Source organism: Acanthochromis polyacanthus, chromosome 17 (genome assembly GCF_021347895.1).
Source record: "Acanthochromis polyacanthus isolate Apoly-LR-REF ecotype Palm Island chromosome 17, KAUST_Apoly_ChrSc, whole genome shotgun sequence".
Taxonomy (NCBI): Eukaryota; Metazoa; Chordata; class Actinopteri; family Pomacentridae; genus Acanthochromis; species Acanthochromis polyacanthus.
Window position 1 is genome coordinate 9319089 of NC_067129.1, and position 14730 is coordinate 9333818.

Consider the following 14730-nt stretch of genomic DNA (forward strand, 5'->3'; position numbering starts at 1 on the left):
CCCCAGAGGCGCACACATAATTTATTAACCCTTTGCAATCAGCACAAACAGGAGAGATAGGCTGCTTTGAGAAGATGTACTTTTAATTATAACAGCAGCAGCAGCGCGAGGGGAACACAGTTTTCAACTTCAAGGCTACGACTGTTATTGAGCTGCTGCGGTCCCAGTGCCGAGGGGGGGAGGAAGCAGAAGACTATTATATAATTAGTATGAGGGGAGGAGTGTAAATGGGATGGTGTTGGGGGTTTTCTAATCAGAGGCAGAAAACACACATGATCAGAAGGGATGTTCATGGATGGAGGAATGAAGAGAGGAGAAAAGAAGATGATTTCGGATGGTTGGTTTGTAGGAAAGAGGAGGGGGCTGCTGGAGACACTGCATCGTTTAAGTACTGCGGCTGATGTCATTTCCTAAAGCACCATAATTGGTCATCAATGACTCTTATAGCTGTGAAGGATGGCTAAATGAAAACACACACACACTCACACACTCCACACACAGTTCCCCAGGGGAGAGGCTGTTGCTGCTGCCGCCTCTCTGATCCATTGAAACCTTAATTGCTCGGACCTCACAGTCTCCCTCACACCTGAGAGCAGCTCCACGGCGCACTGCATTGTTACCACAGCTCACCTACACTCAGTCTGCTGCTGCCGCCCCCACCTCCACCTCCATGCCTTGGCCCCTCCCTCACCGGACTGCACTGATAAATGGGTTAACTCTGTCACCGGGAGTTGCCGAGATAAATGCACCGGGAGCGTCGGGAGATCCCTTTCCATCCCTCCGCTGCCTGACCGATGTGCGCTCCAAACCGAGCATCCTCCTCCTCCTCTTCCACCTCCTCATCCTCTCTTCTCCACGGTGTTGATTCGACAGAGTAGAATTTAAAATCGTAATTCCCCCCCTCTTTCTTCATTTTAATAAGAGGCAGCAGAATCAGAAGCAGCAGCAACAGCAGCAGCAGCAGCAGCAGCACCGGTTCTCAGACCCAGACCCGTGGGCGGCTGGGTGGCGTCCGTCTGGGCGAGCTGATAGGACGAAGATTTGGCACTCTACCTACCAACTGCTTCATCCCCCCAAAATTCTCAAGACATGGCGATGAGACGTGAGATGTAGAGAAAGCGGATATTCATGTGGGGCTTCAGCTGAAACGGACAACCACCTTCCTCCTCTTCCTCCTCCTCTTCTTCCTCATCTAACCAGTTGATTTTTTTTTTTGACATAACTATCTAAAAAGTGTGGAGCACATGACACGGGTGCATTTTCCGAGGCAGGTCCAATACACTGACTGAATGAGTCCATCTTTGGGTGTCGGACGGACTCCTCAAGAGCACAGCACGGATGCAAACAGCCTAAACGCATCTTGGCAAATCAAAACACCCTCAGCCTCTCCGCCGACGGGGTTCTAACCGAAAGGGGGAGACTCTCGCACCGGAGGACGCAAACGTTTCACGGGCAGGTAGGCGTTTTACCCCGACGGTCAGTGAGTGTGTCACCTCTGGGTTGGTGTGTTAAAGGTGATAAAGGTGATTAGAGCGTCCCTGTGGCGGCTGCAGAGCCGCGCAGGAGACTGCACCTGTTGTGATCTGTGTGGATGTGCGGGGCGTGTGCGCGCCTTGGATATATAGACCTCAGTCTGCTGTGCTGTTTTAATGGCTGACAAACTCAAAGCACAGAGGTGTGAGAGTGTGTGTGAATGTTTGCATTTAGTGCCACAACTGTTTCTCAAAATCTCATTCCAGCTGCTTGTGTGCGCGTCAGTGCGCGCTGTACGGGTTTGATTAGGTGATTATAGGTCCATCACACACGCGCCATAAGTGTAATTGCAGTATAATTGTCTCAACACGCAGCGGGGTGTAAAGCACTCCATCACACACTGTATACATCATGCTTGGTGGCTTTATCAGCCTGTTTGCCTATTGGTTCTGATAAATGGGGACTGGCTGCAGTCTGAAGCCCAATTGTATTCGTTCTCGTTGCCAGATGCTCTCAAAGTCCACAGTCATAAAGCATGATGGCCAAATCTGTCACCTGCCTCGCACACATCCATCATCGGAAACCCTGGAGGGGAACCGCCTGTGGATGGGAGCGGATAGTGGGGAGCTGAATTGTGTTTTTTTTTTTTAAATTCTCGGACACCCCATCCTCGGTGCGGTGAGAGTGATATGTAGCAGCAGCTTGGAGCGTCAGGCGGTCTGAGTCCAGCTGCGCTCCAACCGCCGCTGTAGATGCGCGCAACCTGGCAAAACCGTCAGGGGGTGTCCACTTCCTTATTCTCCCCCATTCGGGTGGGACTCTTTTAACTTCCAGGACGCGTCTTTCAGACCTCCTGACAGAAGATCAAAGGCGCACATCTCCAGTGGCTGAAGCTGGTGAAGCTCCACAGCAGCCGAGCGGCTCAGACACTGCGCTGGATGACCCAGGCTGAACTCCAGGAGAGGAGGCTGTAGGCGACAGGATGGGCAGCCCATCCAGCGCCTCTGTCGTGGAAACGTTGTTAGAAGGCAGCATTGATGGGTAAGAGAAAGACAGCAGAGAATCCCAGCTGTGTGGTGGCTGCATGTCTTTGCCCAAGGTGACTTCAAGAGGACAGTGTGACATTGTGCAGTGGCAGGAAAGCAAATGATTCAAACTCCATTCATCATTGTTATTAGTAGTAGTGTTATCATGTGTAAATCTGACAGGAAGCAGTTTATTGTTGGTTGATGTAACCTTTTTTGATCCATCCACTGTCCATTTTGTGTGGCTTGTTCCCACTGAGGAGGTGACAGATCACAGACTGGCAGTTTATCCAACGCTGGTGCTTCGGCTGATCAACTGTGGTCTCCCTCATTATTTTTGGCTGGTGGAAGAGGCCCTTCACTCCAAAACTGGAGACGACATGAAGAGCTAACTGATGTTTTAGTGGCTTGAAGTAAAAAGAGAATAATCCGTTGATTTTTTTTTCTTTCTCCTATCTGAGTCCCTTTGGACAGCTACCAGATCTCATGCACATCAGAGGGGCTTTGGATGGAGTTAAATCACGCAGCTTTTCATGTTTTGTTAATTGGTGGCTGCGGTTGAAGTAACAACCTGTTTTCCTTCATCTGACAGAGAGAGAGCTTGATTTAGGTAATGTGTTGTCTTGTTAGGATTGCCCGGTTGTGATGCTGGGGAGGGAAAAAAATAGTTGTTGTTGTGTGACCCCTCAGCTCTTTCCTGCCATTCTGCTAATGCATTTCGCTCCATAGGGACGAGGTGAGGGAGGTGAGACAAAAACATGACTCTCCTTTCTCTCCATTCCCAGCTTTTGGCTCAATCTCAGTTGCCCCTCTCCCTTCAGAGGCACAGCTCAGCCTCTCCTCTCTGAGCTTAAATTCACTCTGATCACCAGGCTACGGGACTTGAAACTGTGCTCCCTGGGGTGCAGGTGACCCCACAGTTCAAACACTGTCAGTCAGCCTATTTCCATTCTCTCTTTCATCCCCTTTAACCCCCTCAAACTCAACCACCCACACGTTAAACACGCAAACACACACCTGGCTTTGTGCTGTACTCCTGTTCCCGCTCTCAGCCAGGCAATGAAGCTTGTCAGATGGAGGTTTTCTGCTAAAGTCTGTCCTTGTCAGCTCTCATGTCCATCTCTGTACCAACAGTCAGTGGTTTCACGAGTAGAAAAATCCATAAATATATATGGGAGAATAATAGCAAGTGATACAGGAAGGAAAAAAGAGGAAGAATCAATGTGTGACTGTTTGATTTTTGCGTGTCTGCTGGTTTTTGCCATGAGTGAGTGGGTGTTTCTGTCAGGGGAACAATTGCGAGAGCAGATGGACTGTTGAAATATATTCTCGTATTAATTGCATATCATATGTCTTATTAATTTGTGCGCCGATTAAATGCTTTCTGCATCCTGTTTAATTTGAGGAGTTGAAAGATTTGGCCCCGCTATGGCTAGTAATCAGCCATTAAATCTTCATTACTTGTTCACTATGACTGTTATTTATTTTTGCAATTATTTTTCAAAAATTTTTTTTCTTCATGGGCTAAATATATTCATAACAGATCACGGAAACATGATACATACCCATAAATAACCTGCATGCGTAATGTGTGCTGTCCGCACATACTGTACATGCCAGTGCTAATGGTTGATTTATTATGGACCACAAATCATAAATGCTGATTGTTGTTTTGAAGCATCACACTGAAGGTGAAGTGAAAAAAATTCAGAGAGAGAGAGAGAGAGAGAGAGAGAGAGAGAGAGAGAGAGAGAGAGAGAGAGAGAGAGAGAGAGAGAGAGAGAGAGAGAGAGAGAGAGAGAGAGTGAGAGAGAGAGAGAGAGAGAGAGAGAGAGAGAGAGAGAGAGAGAGAGAGAGAGAGAGAGAGAGAGAGAGAGAGAGAGAGAGAGAGAGAGAGAGAGAGAGAGAGAGAGAGAGAGAGAGATTAAACTGTGTGGTTAATGGCACCCATTTTTAGACTGGAGAGAGTTCGTAGTGCTGCAGTCACATGTTTGGGATTAAATCTGTGTCATAATAATTGAGTGGAATCCCCAAAGAATCAGAAACTAATAAATAACTTGACAATGAATGAAAGTAAATTGAATAAATCAGAGGCAAAGCTTGCAGTAAAACTACACAAGAGCACTACATTTGATTATGATATTCTCACTTTTCTTTCGCTGATCAGGAATTCTCTTCTCTGTTTTTTTTCTTCAGTTTTGCTGATTAATTTTTACTGTTTAGTGTTTCAGCTTTGACACAAACGTCTCATGTGGGCGGGTGTTAGTGTTGTGTCTCCACTGGACAGTCACATTTGGACTGACAGGAACCAAAGTGCAACAAGTGGTAAGACTTTAAATGTTTCCTCCACCTACTTCTCTGTCTCTGTACTACCATAGTAGAAGGTAAGAGTCTTATTAACTTAAGATTATTAATCGTAACGTCCACATATAAAAGGAAATGTGTACAAAGCAGTGGTGAGACCAGTGGCATTGAGAAAAAGACTGGAGGCAGAGCCGGAGGTAGCAGAGATTAAAACACTGAGGTTCTCTTTGGAAGTGACCAGGATGGATAGGATCAGGAATGAATACATCCGAGGGACAGTGCAGGTTAGATGTTTTGGAGATAAAGTCAGAGAAACTAGAGTGAGATGGTTTGGACTCGTACAGAGGAGGGATAGTGAATATATCGACAGACAGATGCTGAGTTTTGAACTGGAGGCAGGAGGCCTATAGGAAGAACAAAGAGGAGGTTTATGGATGTAGTGAAAGAGGACATGAAGTAAGTTGGTGTGAGAAAAGAGGATGCAGAGGATAGAGTCAGATGGAAGCAGATGATTCACTGTGGTGACCCCTGAAGGGAAAAGTCGAAAGGAAGAGAAGAAGAAGAAAAGTAATGTGACCATAACTGGCCACTGGCTAAGCTGAGTCTCAGTGTGTCCACATTACATCTACACACCATCAGCCACAACATTAAGACCACTGCCAGATGGAGTGAAAAACATTGATTATATCATTACAATGGTAGCTGTCAAGAGGTTGGATATATTAGGCAGCAAGTGTGAAGCCACTTCTTGAAGCTGATGTGTTGCAAGCAGGAAACATTGGAGGTGTAAAGCTCTAAGCGACTTTGACAAATTGTGATGGCTGGATTTTTGGGTCAGAGCGTGTTGTAGTAAACACCCACCAAAAGTGATCCAAGAAGGACAACTGGTGAACCAGCACCAGGGTCATGGGTGCCCAAGACTCACTGATGCGTGTGAGGAATGAAGTCTGGCCTGTGTGGGCTGATCCAACAGAAGAGCTGAAAACCTTCAAACTGACTGTGATAGAAAGGTGTCAGAACCTAAAGAGCATCAGAGCTTCCTGCGTATGGAGCTGCGTGGCTGCAGACTGGTGAGAGTGCTCATGCCGACTCGTCTCCTCTGCTGAATGCGCCTAGAAAGGCCATGCGAGCATCTGAACTGGAGCGTGGAGCGATGAATGAAAAAGGCCTGGTCCAGTGAATCGTGTGGAGAAGAGATGGCAGCAGGATGAACTATGGGAGTCATGTGAGCCGGTGGAAGCAGTGCGATGCTCGAGGCAACAGCCTGCTGGGGAAGCTCGGCTCCTGGCATTCATGTGGTTCCTGTTTGACACGTCACCCTCCTAAACACTGTTGCAGACCAAGTCCCCTCATGGCATTTCCTAACAGCAGTGGCCTCTTTCAGCAGCTTAATGCTCCCTGTCGCTCTGCAAACACTGTTCAGAAATGGTTTTAGGAAGATGGCAAATAGTTCACGGTGTTGACTTAACCTTCAGATTCCCCACATCTCAATCCAATCTAGTGGGATGGGAAATAAATACGATCTAATGAGGCTGCACTTCACAACTTACAGGACTTTAAGGATCTGCTGCTGTTGTCTTAATACCACAGAATACCTTCAGAGGTCTTGTGGAGCCTCTGTGTTGATGGTTTAGAGTTCTTGCAGCAACAGAAGCAGGTGGTTTTAATATTTTTGCTGATCATTATACGTGAACGCAAATTTGATTTAAAAAAGCATTCCTCCGTTTTATCTTTTGACTTTATGACAGTTCAGATTAAATAACCTTTTCATGAACCTGTTGCCAAATAAGCCTCAGTGCTGTCGATGGATTGCCAATCTTCAAAGTGAACCGAATCTCAGAATGAATGTGGTGATATATAATTTATGTAAACATGTATGCTCCGCAAATGCATTTAGAGCGAGACTATATAATGTTTGCTAATCACCAAGCAGCATGACCACTAATTATGATAATTATGGAAAATGGAAAATATTGCACAATATGTCATAAAGTCACCCAACGCAGTGTCTTTTTCAAAGCCAATTAGCTGATATTAGTCACCACCACCTATTCCTCATACCAGAACAAGTATAGCTGCAGCAAGTAAGTTTGTTCATTTATAGCACTTTATCAGAAACAGAGGTTATTCAAAGTGCTCTACAGGTAAATGTAAAAAAAGAAAGAAAATAAACAAAACATGAAATGAAAATTAAATTAATCCAAAAAGGTGCAGGCAAGTTGGATAAAGTGCAGTTGAACCTTTGAGTCTGTTGAATTAAGCAATGGTGCTTTTATGTTTGAAATAAAGTTTTAATTTTGCAGAGCAAGAATGTGTTCTTGAAGGTAATTGCAGATAATTGAAAACTGATCGTGTGTGTGGTTGCATCTTGTTGAGTTCATACCTGCAGAACAGCTACATGTTGCCGTGGTGACCAGAGTACTTTTAATGTGCAGGTGGGACAAGAGCAGATCCAGGAGCAGATGGACCGAAGAGCAGATTTTTCCTCAGAGCTCACAAACTATGTGCAGCATAAATACCGTTTCTGCACACGACACACCGTTTGCCGTCTATCTCTGTCTCGTGCACACATGCAATTTTCACACCTGCTCTCCACCACAGATCACCAGAGCAGACTATCCCCACTGCTCTTAACCTTTTACACTGTTTTTATCTTTACACTCTCTGTGTCCTTTTCCCTCCCCGCGCTCTGATTCCTAGATCCACAGAGGATATGAGTTTCAAATAACGGAGGAGATGAGAGGAGAGGAGAGGAAAGGAAAGGAGAGGAGAGGAGATGAGAAAGGAGGAGAGGAGAGGAGAGTGTTTATATTTCAACCCTGTCTCCCGTTACAGAGACATCCCCACTTCTATCTCTATCTCTCCTGTCTGGCAGCAGCCAGCTCTCTCCAAATACTCTCGGAACATCTTCCTCCCTCCCCATCTTTCCTCTCCCCCTCCTTGAACCTTGGTTCACTTCAGCATGTACTATTGGCAAAGAATATAACATGAGGCATATCGCCAAAGTGTCAAAATATTACACTGGGGGAGCCCTCGGAGGGCCAGCTCTCATGAATCAAAGCAGAGAATCGCTCTGATTGTACGACAACGGGGGCCGCGGCTGATTGATGCCTCTGTCAGGCCCTGAGGTCTGTCGGTGAGGTGGTGGTTGGGGAGAGTCTGGTGGGACTGGAAGTCAGCAGATCTGACAGGGGGGTTACAAGAAACGATATTTGACATGACTTTCGTGCTTCTCCTCAGTGGACCTCAGAGACTGAACAAGGAGCAAGCAGGAGGATGACAATGAGAGAGGTGCTGCTGATGCTGACTCCCTGATTTTAACCTGATGTTATTTATCTGAATAATAATCGTGGAATATGTTTTTGTGACTCCATTGAATTATAATGTGATTACATAATTTGTCACTGTGATTCTGAAGAGAGGAGACAGCGGTTTAAACCAGAAATAAACATTAGCAGTGTGGAAGGAACACAGGAGCTTGTGTTTCTAAAAAAAAAAAAGAAAAAAAGGGGGGCTCATGACCATGTTGGTAGCCGAGGTTTGGGTGCACGCTCAGAGACACACACCTTACCTTTGTTTTTCTTCTCTCTCTGGCTCACACACACATACAAAGTTTATTTAGACTGTGTGTTTGCTCTGCAGGGAGAAGATGCCATTCCACCATGTGCGGGCGGGCCTGCTCTATCCAGACAACTATCTGAGCAGCTCCCTGACGGAAGGCAGCGAAGCCTTCCAGCTCACCAGCATCTCCACAGAGGAGCTGGGAGGTGAGTATGCTGACAGAGAGAGAGAGAGAGAGGGGGGAGTGGGAGGTGGTGGGGATGCAGAATAAAGTGTGAGGTAGTAGCAATTAATGGTTCGCTGCTGGAATAATGCAGTTACAATGCTCCAGCTCTCCTGAGGAAACGCTTTTCCATTTAACCATTTTGTCACAGCTTGACTGGGTGCATTGGTTTCCAATTAAGGTGCTTAAGAAATGAAATCAGTCAAAGGACTCAGAGTGGTTTTCAGTTCGAGTTTGTGCTGCACGAAAACTGATGTTGCCAGTCTTCACAAAAGGTCTATTTTGATGTGACAAAGAGATTCTAGGAAAGTCAAACTGCACATTAATAACCTGAGCTGCAGCAAAGCCCTTTGTTATGTATGTAAACAACCGGCAAAAGGAGCTCGGATTGCTGGTTTTATTTCTTATAACATTGACAGACTTGCTGAAGAATGTAGCAACACCACGAAAAATAGATCAAATGGGGCAACAAGCGCAAGAACTGGGATCCCTTAAAATTGGCTCACAGGCAGGTTGTAAACAAATCCTCAGGTTAGTCGGATTTATTGGGAACAGAAAGCAAAGGCGAATTGTAAAATTGCAACTCAGTCACGTTCAAAAAATCCAACACAGTGTAAAGAGAGAATCTGTGATTCAGCTTTGGCATGCAGTACCTGTGTGTGCTTGCAGTTGTCTTGTGCAGAAACATTATTGATCTATTGCATTGTTTTGTTATAATCAAGATATTAATAATGAACTTGGTTTAGCCACTGGTTCTCTGTTATCACCAGATTCACACAGGGAGTGTGAGCCAGAACACCAAGGCCAGTTTCTCAACAGTGCGGGAATAAAAGAAGCAGAGACTTGGTTGATTGTTGCTTACTTGTAGTTGTGGTTGTGGTTTTTCTTTGATTCATGCACAACCAACGTCTAATGAAGGATTTTTCAGCCGATTGTTGACTTATCAGTCACTCATTACGCTATCACACTGCTCATTGCGACGTGACGTCACTCCCCAAACAGAAAGGAAATCTAACACTATTTCAGCATAACCTTAATATATATAACTCTGGGGCCTTTTCTACTATTGTATTGTATTCGTGTGCTGCTCACTTTCAGTATTATCTCCCTCATAAAGTGGTGCCTACTCTGACACAATTGTCACCTTGTTTTCGACCCGTATGATTGCCACTGTTACTGTTTATGTGTTTTTGCTATTTAAAACGTTTTTTCCCCACATCATAGCAGGTACTCTGGTGAGTAGAAATTCACCGTGATCAATGAGCCGAGATGTGAAAACAAAACCCACACTGTGACAAACTGCGCTTTTCTTTTGAATTGACTGACACTGACGTACTTTCAAGCAGTCTCTTCACTGTTCGCTGAGGCTCAGGTATCATAAATCTTTCTCTGCATCTGTAGGGTTGAGCTCCTGATTTAGAGTTTATTTTATGACATAATTGTACATGTGCTGCTGGACCAGCTGAAGAAATAAAAAGACTTCTGCTGGATTGCTTTGTTAGGAAAGAAATAGCTAATCCTGTCACACAGTGAGGAGAGAGTGTCTCTGACTGAGCCCGTTTGTTTTTGTTTATACATGTGGCCTATTGTAGTTTGCTCGAATGAGCTTTGGTATGAAGTACTTTGTAGTATAAATCTTTTAATCCAGTGTCCCCTGTGCACAACTCGACTCAACCCCGTTCGCTAAAACATTTGCTTTAGTGTACTGAAGGCAGAGCTGCAGCACGGAATGAAATGTCTCACCATCATTAGTGCCGTTGGCCTCTGTCTGTGTTTTGTTTGTCAAGGGCAGAGAGAAGGTGAAAGTAGTTGGGATCTATGTGGAGCTATTACATAAATGGAATTGGACTCCAGGCGTTGTGATGAGGCACAATCTAGGCCCTGTCAGCCACAGAGTCAGTGCAGCCAATGGGACTGTTTGATGTGGACCAAATATCCATGGTATTTGCTGCCAGCGTTCGAAAACTCCTAATCCCACTTCAGAGAGATGCTGAAGGTTCTTCCAGGATCATCTGTTAGCACGGATAGAAGGCTAGTTAATCACCCCTGTGTTGGATCGCCGCTATCCTTTTCTCTAGTTTTGAGGCATTTCATCAATCACAGTGAGAACATGTACAGTCCTGGGGGGTTGACTTGATAATACACAGGCACTCACAGGCAGGCATTCCACAGAAATACATCAGGGGCCCGCTCATTTGTACCCTATTGAAATTGTACTCTTCACTGCTGAGCTGCATACAAATACATCTCGCTGTGTTTTGGGAGGCCGCATGCTCGCCCGCATTCCCAATCCCTCGCCTCTGATTCTCACTTTATTTAGCGAGAGAAAAAAGGGGAGGCAGTGGCATGGTGCTGGAGTCTGGTTAGCAGCCGTAGGGGATATTTACAGGCTTAGATGGGGGCTGTGACTGAACCTCAGCTCTCACACAACTGACAGAGAAACGACAGGCATAGGAGGCAGATCTGAGGCTGACTTGACACACCGAGGAAAGAAGAGAGCAGCGACGTCAGGACGAGAATATTAATGGCACACGGCCTGAGAGAGATGAACTTCATGCAAAATTCATTGTTTAAGTTAGGAAAGAAAAGGATTAGTCTGGGGAAGTCGTGGTTTTGATTGTGCTTCTCCACTAAAGATTTGCACCGACACTGAGCGCCAGCTAAAATGACACCTTCTCCCACCTCTTTAGCGCAGGGATCCACGAAGAAATTGGAGTGCTCGTTCGTGAAAAGATGTTGGATAAATACTGTCTCTGCCATCGTCATCGAGTCGATAAATTCGACCTCCTCCCTCCAAATGAAAGCGCCGCCCCCCTTCCACCTCACCCCCACTCAGACAGTGCTAACTGATTGACAGGTAATTAGTTGGAGATTGACCAGGGTATTTTGTAAGCAGGTCCTCCGAGGTTTGAGTAATTCTGCTGCACGAACAGACAGATGCCTTGTGAGGCTGTGCGCGTTTACTTACAACTTCAAGTTTGAAGGAAGCCTTTTATGTGGGAGGAGAGAGTCGGAAATGCTCTTGGCAGTGCTGGTGGTGATTGTGCTGTGTGGAGCGATTGGGACAGGGCCCTCGGGGTTTATAAAATACAATAAGTATATAAAGATGTAAGAGAGACAAGAAAACACAGTGAAAGACGGAGGAGAGGAGGGGAGTTAAGTGGGAGATCACCTTTAGCTGGATTTGTCTAAGAGAAAGGCTACAACACTTCCACCTAATGGGAAAGCCTCTTATCAGCAGCAGGGAAGCACCTTTCAGCACCATCTACAGACCTGCGAAAATCTGTTAATCGTTAATTTTATTACATCTCACTCACACCATCTGATGACTCGCTGTTACATTTTTGGATTTCATTTTGTGAAGCTGAAGACAATAGAAACATTGTGTCTTTTAGGAAAAAAATATAGCTGCAGCTTGTTAAACCAACTTAAACAGCAAGTAGGTGGTTTGTAAATCAGAACATGGACATTTACTGATCTGGACGTCCGTCCTATGAAGCATGTTGAGCACGCCCAGGATGTCTTTTTGTTATCAGGCATCACGAAACCTAAAACTGCAGTCAAACTAAGCAGTTACACAAAGCTGGTTACCACCTTGTTAAGTTCATCCAGGGTTTTCAAATCTAATAATCTAATAAAAAATGTCTTTAATGTCAAAATGAAAGTAGATTTTTACCAAAGGAATGTAAATTAACTAAAATATATTGCAAAAATATTCCCCTTTCTAAAAGTGACTCACCTAATTCAACACAGGTGCAGCCAGTTGGTGCTAGAAGTCACACTGAATGTAATGAAATGGAGACCACCTGAGTGCAGTAAATTAATATTATTAATCAGTTTGTTTAAAAATAAACTCCAAAGTCTCCCACATACCTTTAAAAATAAACTGAGACAGTAAGTGTGTCTCAAGTGATTATAGTGTAAAGACAACTGTATCTGGAAGGTCCAGTTACTGGTGAATCAGTACTCTTGGTTATAATTACACCTTGAAGATAAAAGAATACTCCAAACAAAAGGTGATGGAGAAGCATCAGTCAGGGGATGTAAGTCAAGACAATTTCCGAGTCACTGAATATCACTTGTATTTTAATAAAATGCATAAGGAATGTGCCACATGTGTAAATGTGCTTGGAGCTGGCTTTCCTCAAAACTGAGTGACCATGTCAGAAAGAGACTAGTGAGGCCACCAAGACACCTATGACTCCCCTGAAGAAGTTGTTGGTTTGTGATGATGTGCAGTGTTCAGTGTCTGTCAAACATTGTGTCTAATCTGACAACAAAAGTTGAATTTTGATTTCATAAGACAAATCAATCTTCTTCCAGTTGACTTCAAATTCTCCCACATGTCCTCTGACGAACTCTAGTCATGACTTAATATGAACTTTTTTCAACAGGGGCTCTCTCTTTGCCTCTCTTCCACAAAGCTTTGCATAATGAAGAACCCAGGCTACAGTAATTGTTTGCACAGTCTCTCACATCTCAGCTGATGGAGCTTGTAACTGTGTCAGGGGAGTCATAGGTGTCTTGGTGGCCTCCCTCACTAGTGTCTTTCTTGCACAGTTACTCAGTTTTCGAGGATAACCTGCTCTAGGCAGATTAGCACATGTGAAATATTCCTTCCATTTCTTAATGACAGATTTAACATAATCCTAGGGATTTTCAGTGACTTGGAAGAATTCCTGGATCAGTCCTGTGGCGTATGCTGATCACTACCCTTTTCACCGAGTTGCTTGCAGTGTTCTTTTGTCTTCATGGTGCAGTTATAGTCAGAACTAATTTCCCTTTGACTGAACCTTCCAAATACAGGTGTCTATATGCTACAGTAAACTGAGACACATTCCCTGCATCCAGATGATCTCCATTTCACCAATCTGTGACTTCAAGCACCAGCTGGCTGCATCTGTGTGCTGAATTAGGTCTAGAGGTATAGGGCCTGAAAACGTCTGCAGTCACTTATTTTGGGTGTTAGATTATTTTGGTTCATTAAATTTTTTAATGACCTTACAATACTTTGAAGGTATCTGCTGTCACTTTGGCATGATAGTCTTTTTTGGTAAATTCTTGTTGAAATAACCAAATTTAATCAGTGTTGAAAAGCCTTTTAAGTGGAAAACAAACAAAGGGAGTAAATACTTTTACACGAGGAATTAAAAAATATAATATGGGCGAAAAGCAACATGGTTGCTGAGGCCAGAAAGGAACCCAAGGATGGCAAAAAACAAAAAACTGCAGCCTGTGTGAGTGTGTAAGTTAATAGGCTTATCAATATAATTGTCCCATCATTAAGGCACAAGAAGATCTGACTATAATTACAATTGAGTATTCCATTAAATGTGTTGCTTAGATGTCGCCCTATTCTTATGGGATGTAAAGCGATTTTAACCTCATTCTTTCAGCTGTAACCACAGTGGTGTTAAATAGTCTTAAAAACAAGTAATGACGATTAAAACATCATTCAGACTGGTAAGCAGGTTTATTGCGAATCTTAAGGTCAACAAGTACAAGGCTTTATTGGTGTAATCAGTCTGTGTTTTAGGATTATATTACTTTACCAAGGCCTGTGGAACAATGAAATGGCTTTGGAATTACTTACAGCCAACAAGAAGAAGAAAAAACAGTAGGAAGGCGAGAATTCCCTGCACTGAAAATCTATATCTCTCACTGTAAACTCGTCAAACCCAATGGGATCATCAATGAATGGTGATGCCATTTTTGAGAAATACTAATCGGTCAGTCAGTGGTGCCTTTTTTTTTTTTAAACGCATTGATCCATTTTCTTGAACATAACCTGCAGATTAGACAGTATAACTTATGTACTCAAGCAAAAAGTCAACCACCGCCACAACCCAGAGACAAACCTGAAGTTACCTCGCTTACGTCAGATCCTGCCTCGTAATGCAGACCTCTGGAGTCATTGTTATAGCTACAAGTGAGTCATATGATTCTGTCCTGAAGTCGCTCTTGTTAAGGTTGAGTTTTAATCACAGGCACAAAACAGCTTATGTACATTTCAGGGTTTTTTTAGACACTTTATGCTGTTTTTGGTTTGTTTTTGGTCTCCAGGAAATCTCTCTTACTCCTTTCTACTCACAAGTTGGTTTGTCTATCTGCTGTTTGGTGCTGAGCAGATAGCAGTTTAATGAA

At 44.2% G+C, this 14730-nt stretch overlaps 1 protein-coding gene across 2 annotated transcripts in view; it reads left to right on the top strand.

The window, feature by feature from the left end:
• The first annotated feature begins 482 nt into the window (after positions 1-482).
• The window catches only part of LOC110960769 (calcium-binding protein 8-like), a 37446-nt gene continuing 23198 nt past the window's right edge, over positions 483-14730 (top strand). The window contains exons 1-2 of one of the 2 annotated variants that reach the window (XM_022208131.2): positions 483-1456; positions 8445-8569. In XM_022208131.2, coding sequence (XP_022063823.1) covers positions 8452-8569 — 118 coding nt within the window. In that variant the 5' untranslated portion in view covers positions 483-1456; positions 8445-8451. Of the gene's footprint in view, positions 1457-2185; positions 2515-8444; positions 8570-14730 lie in introns of those variants that run through there. The other variant, XM_022208130.2, reaches the window with a different exon arrangement.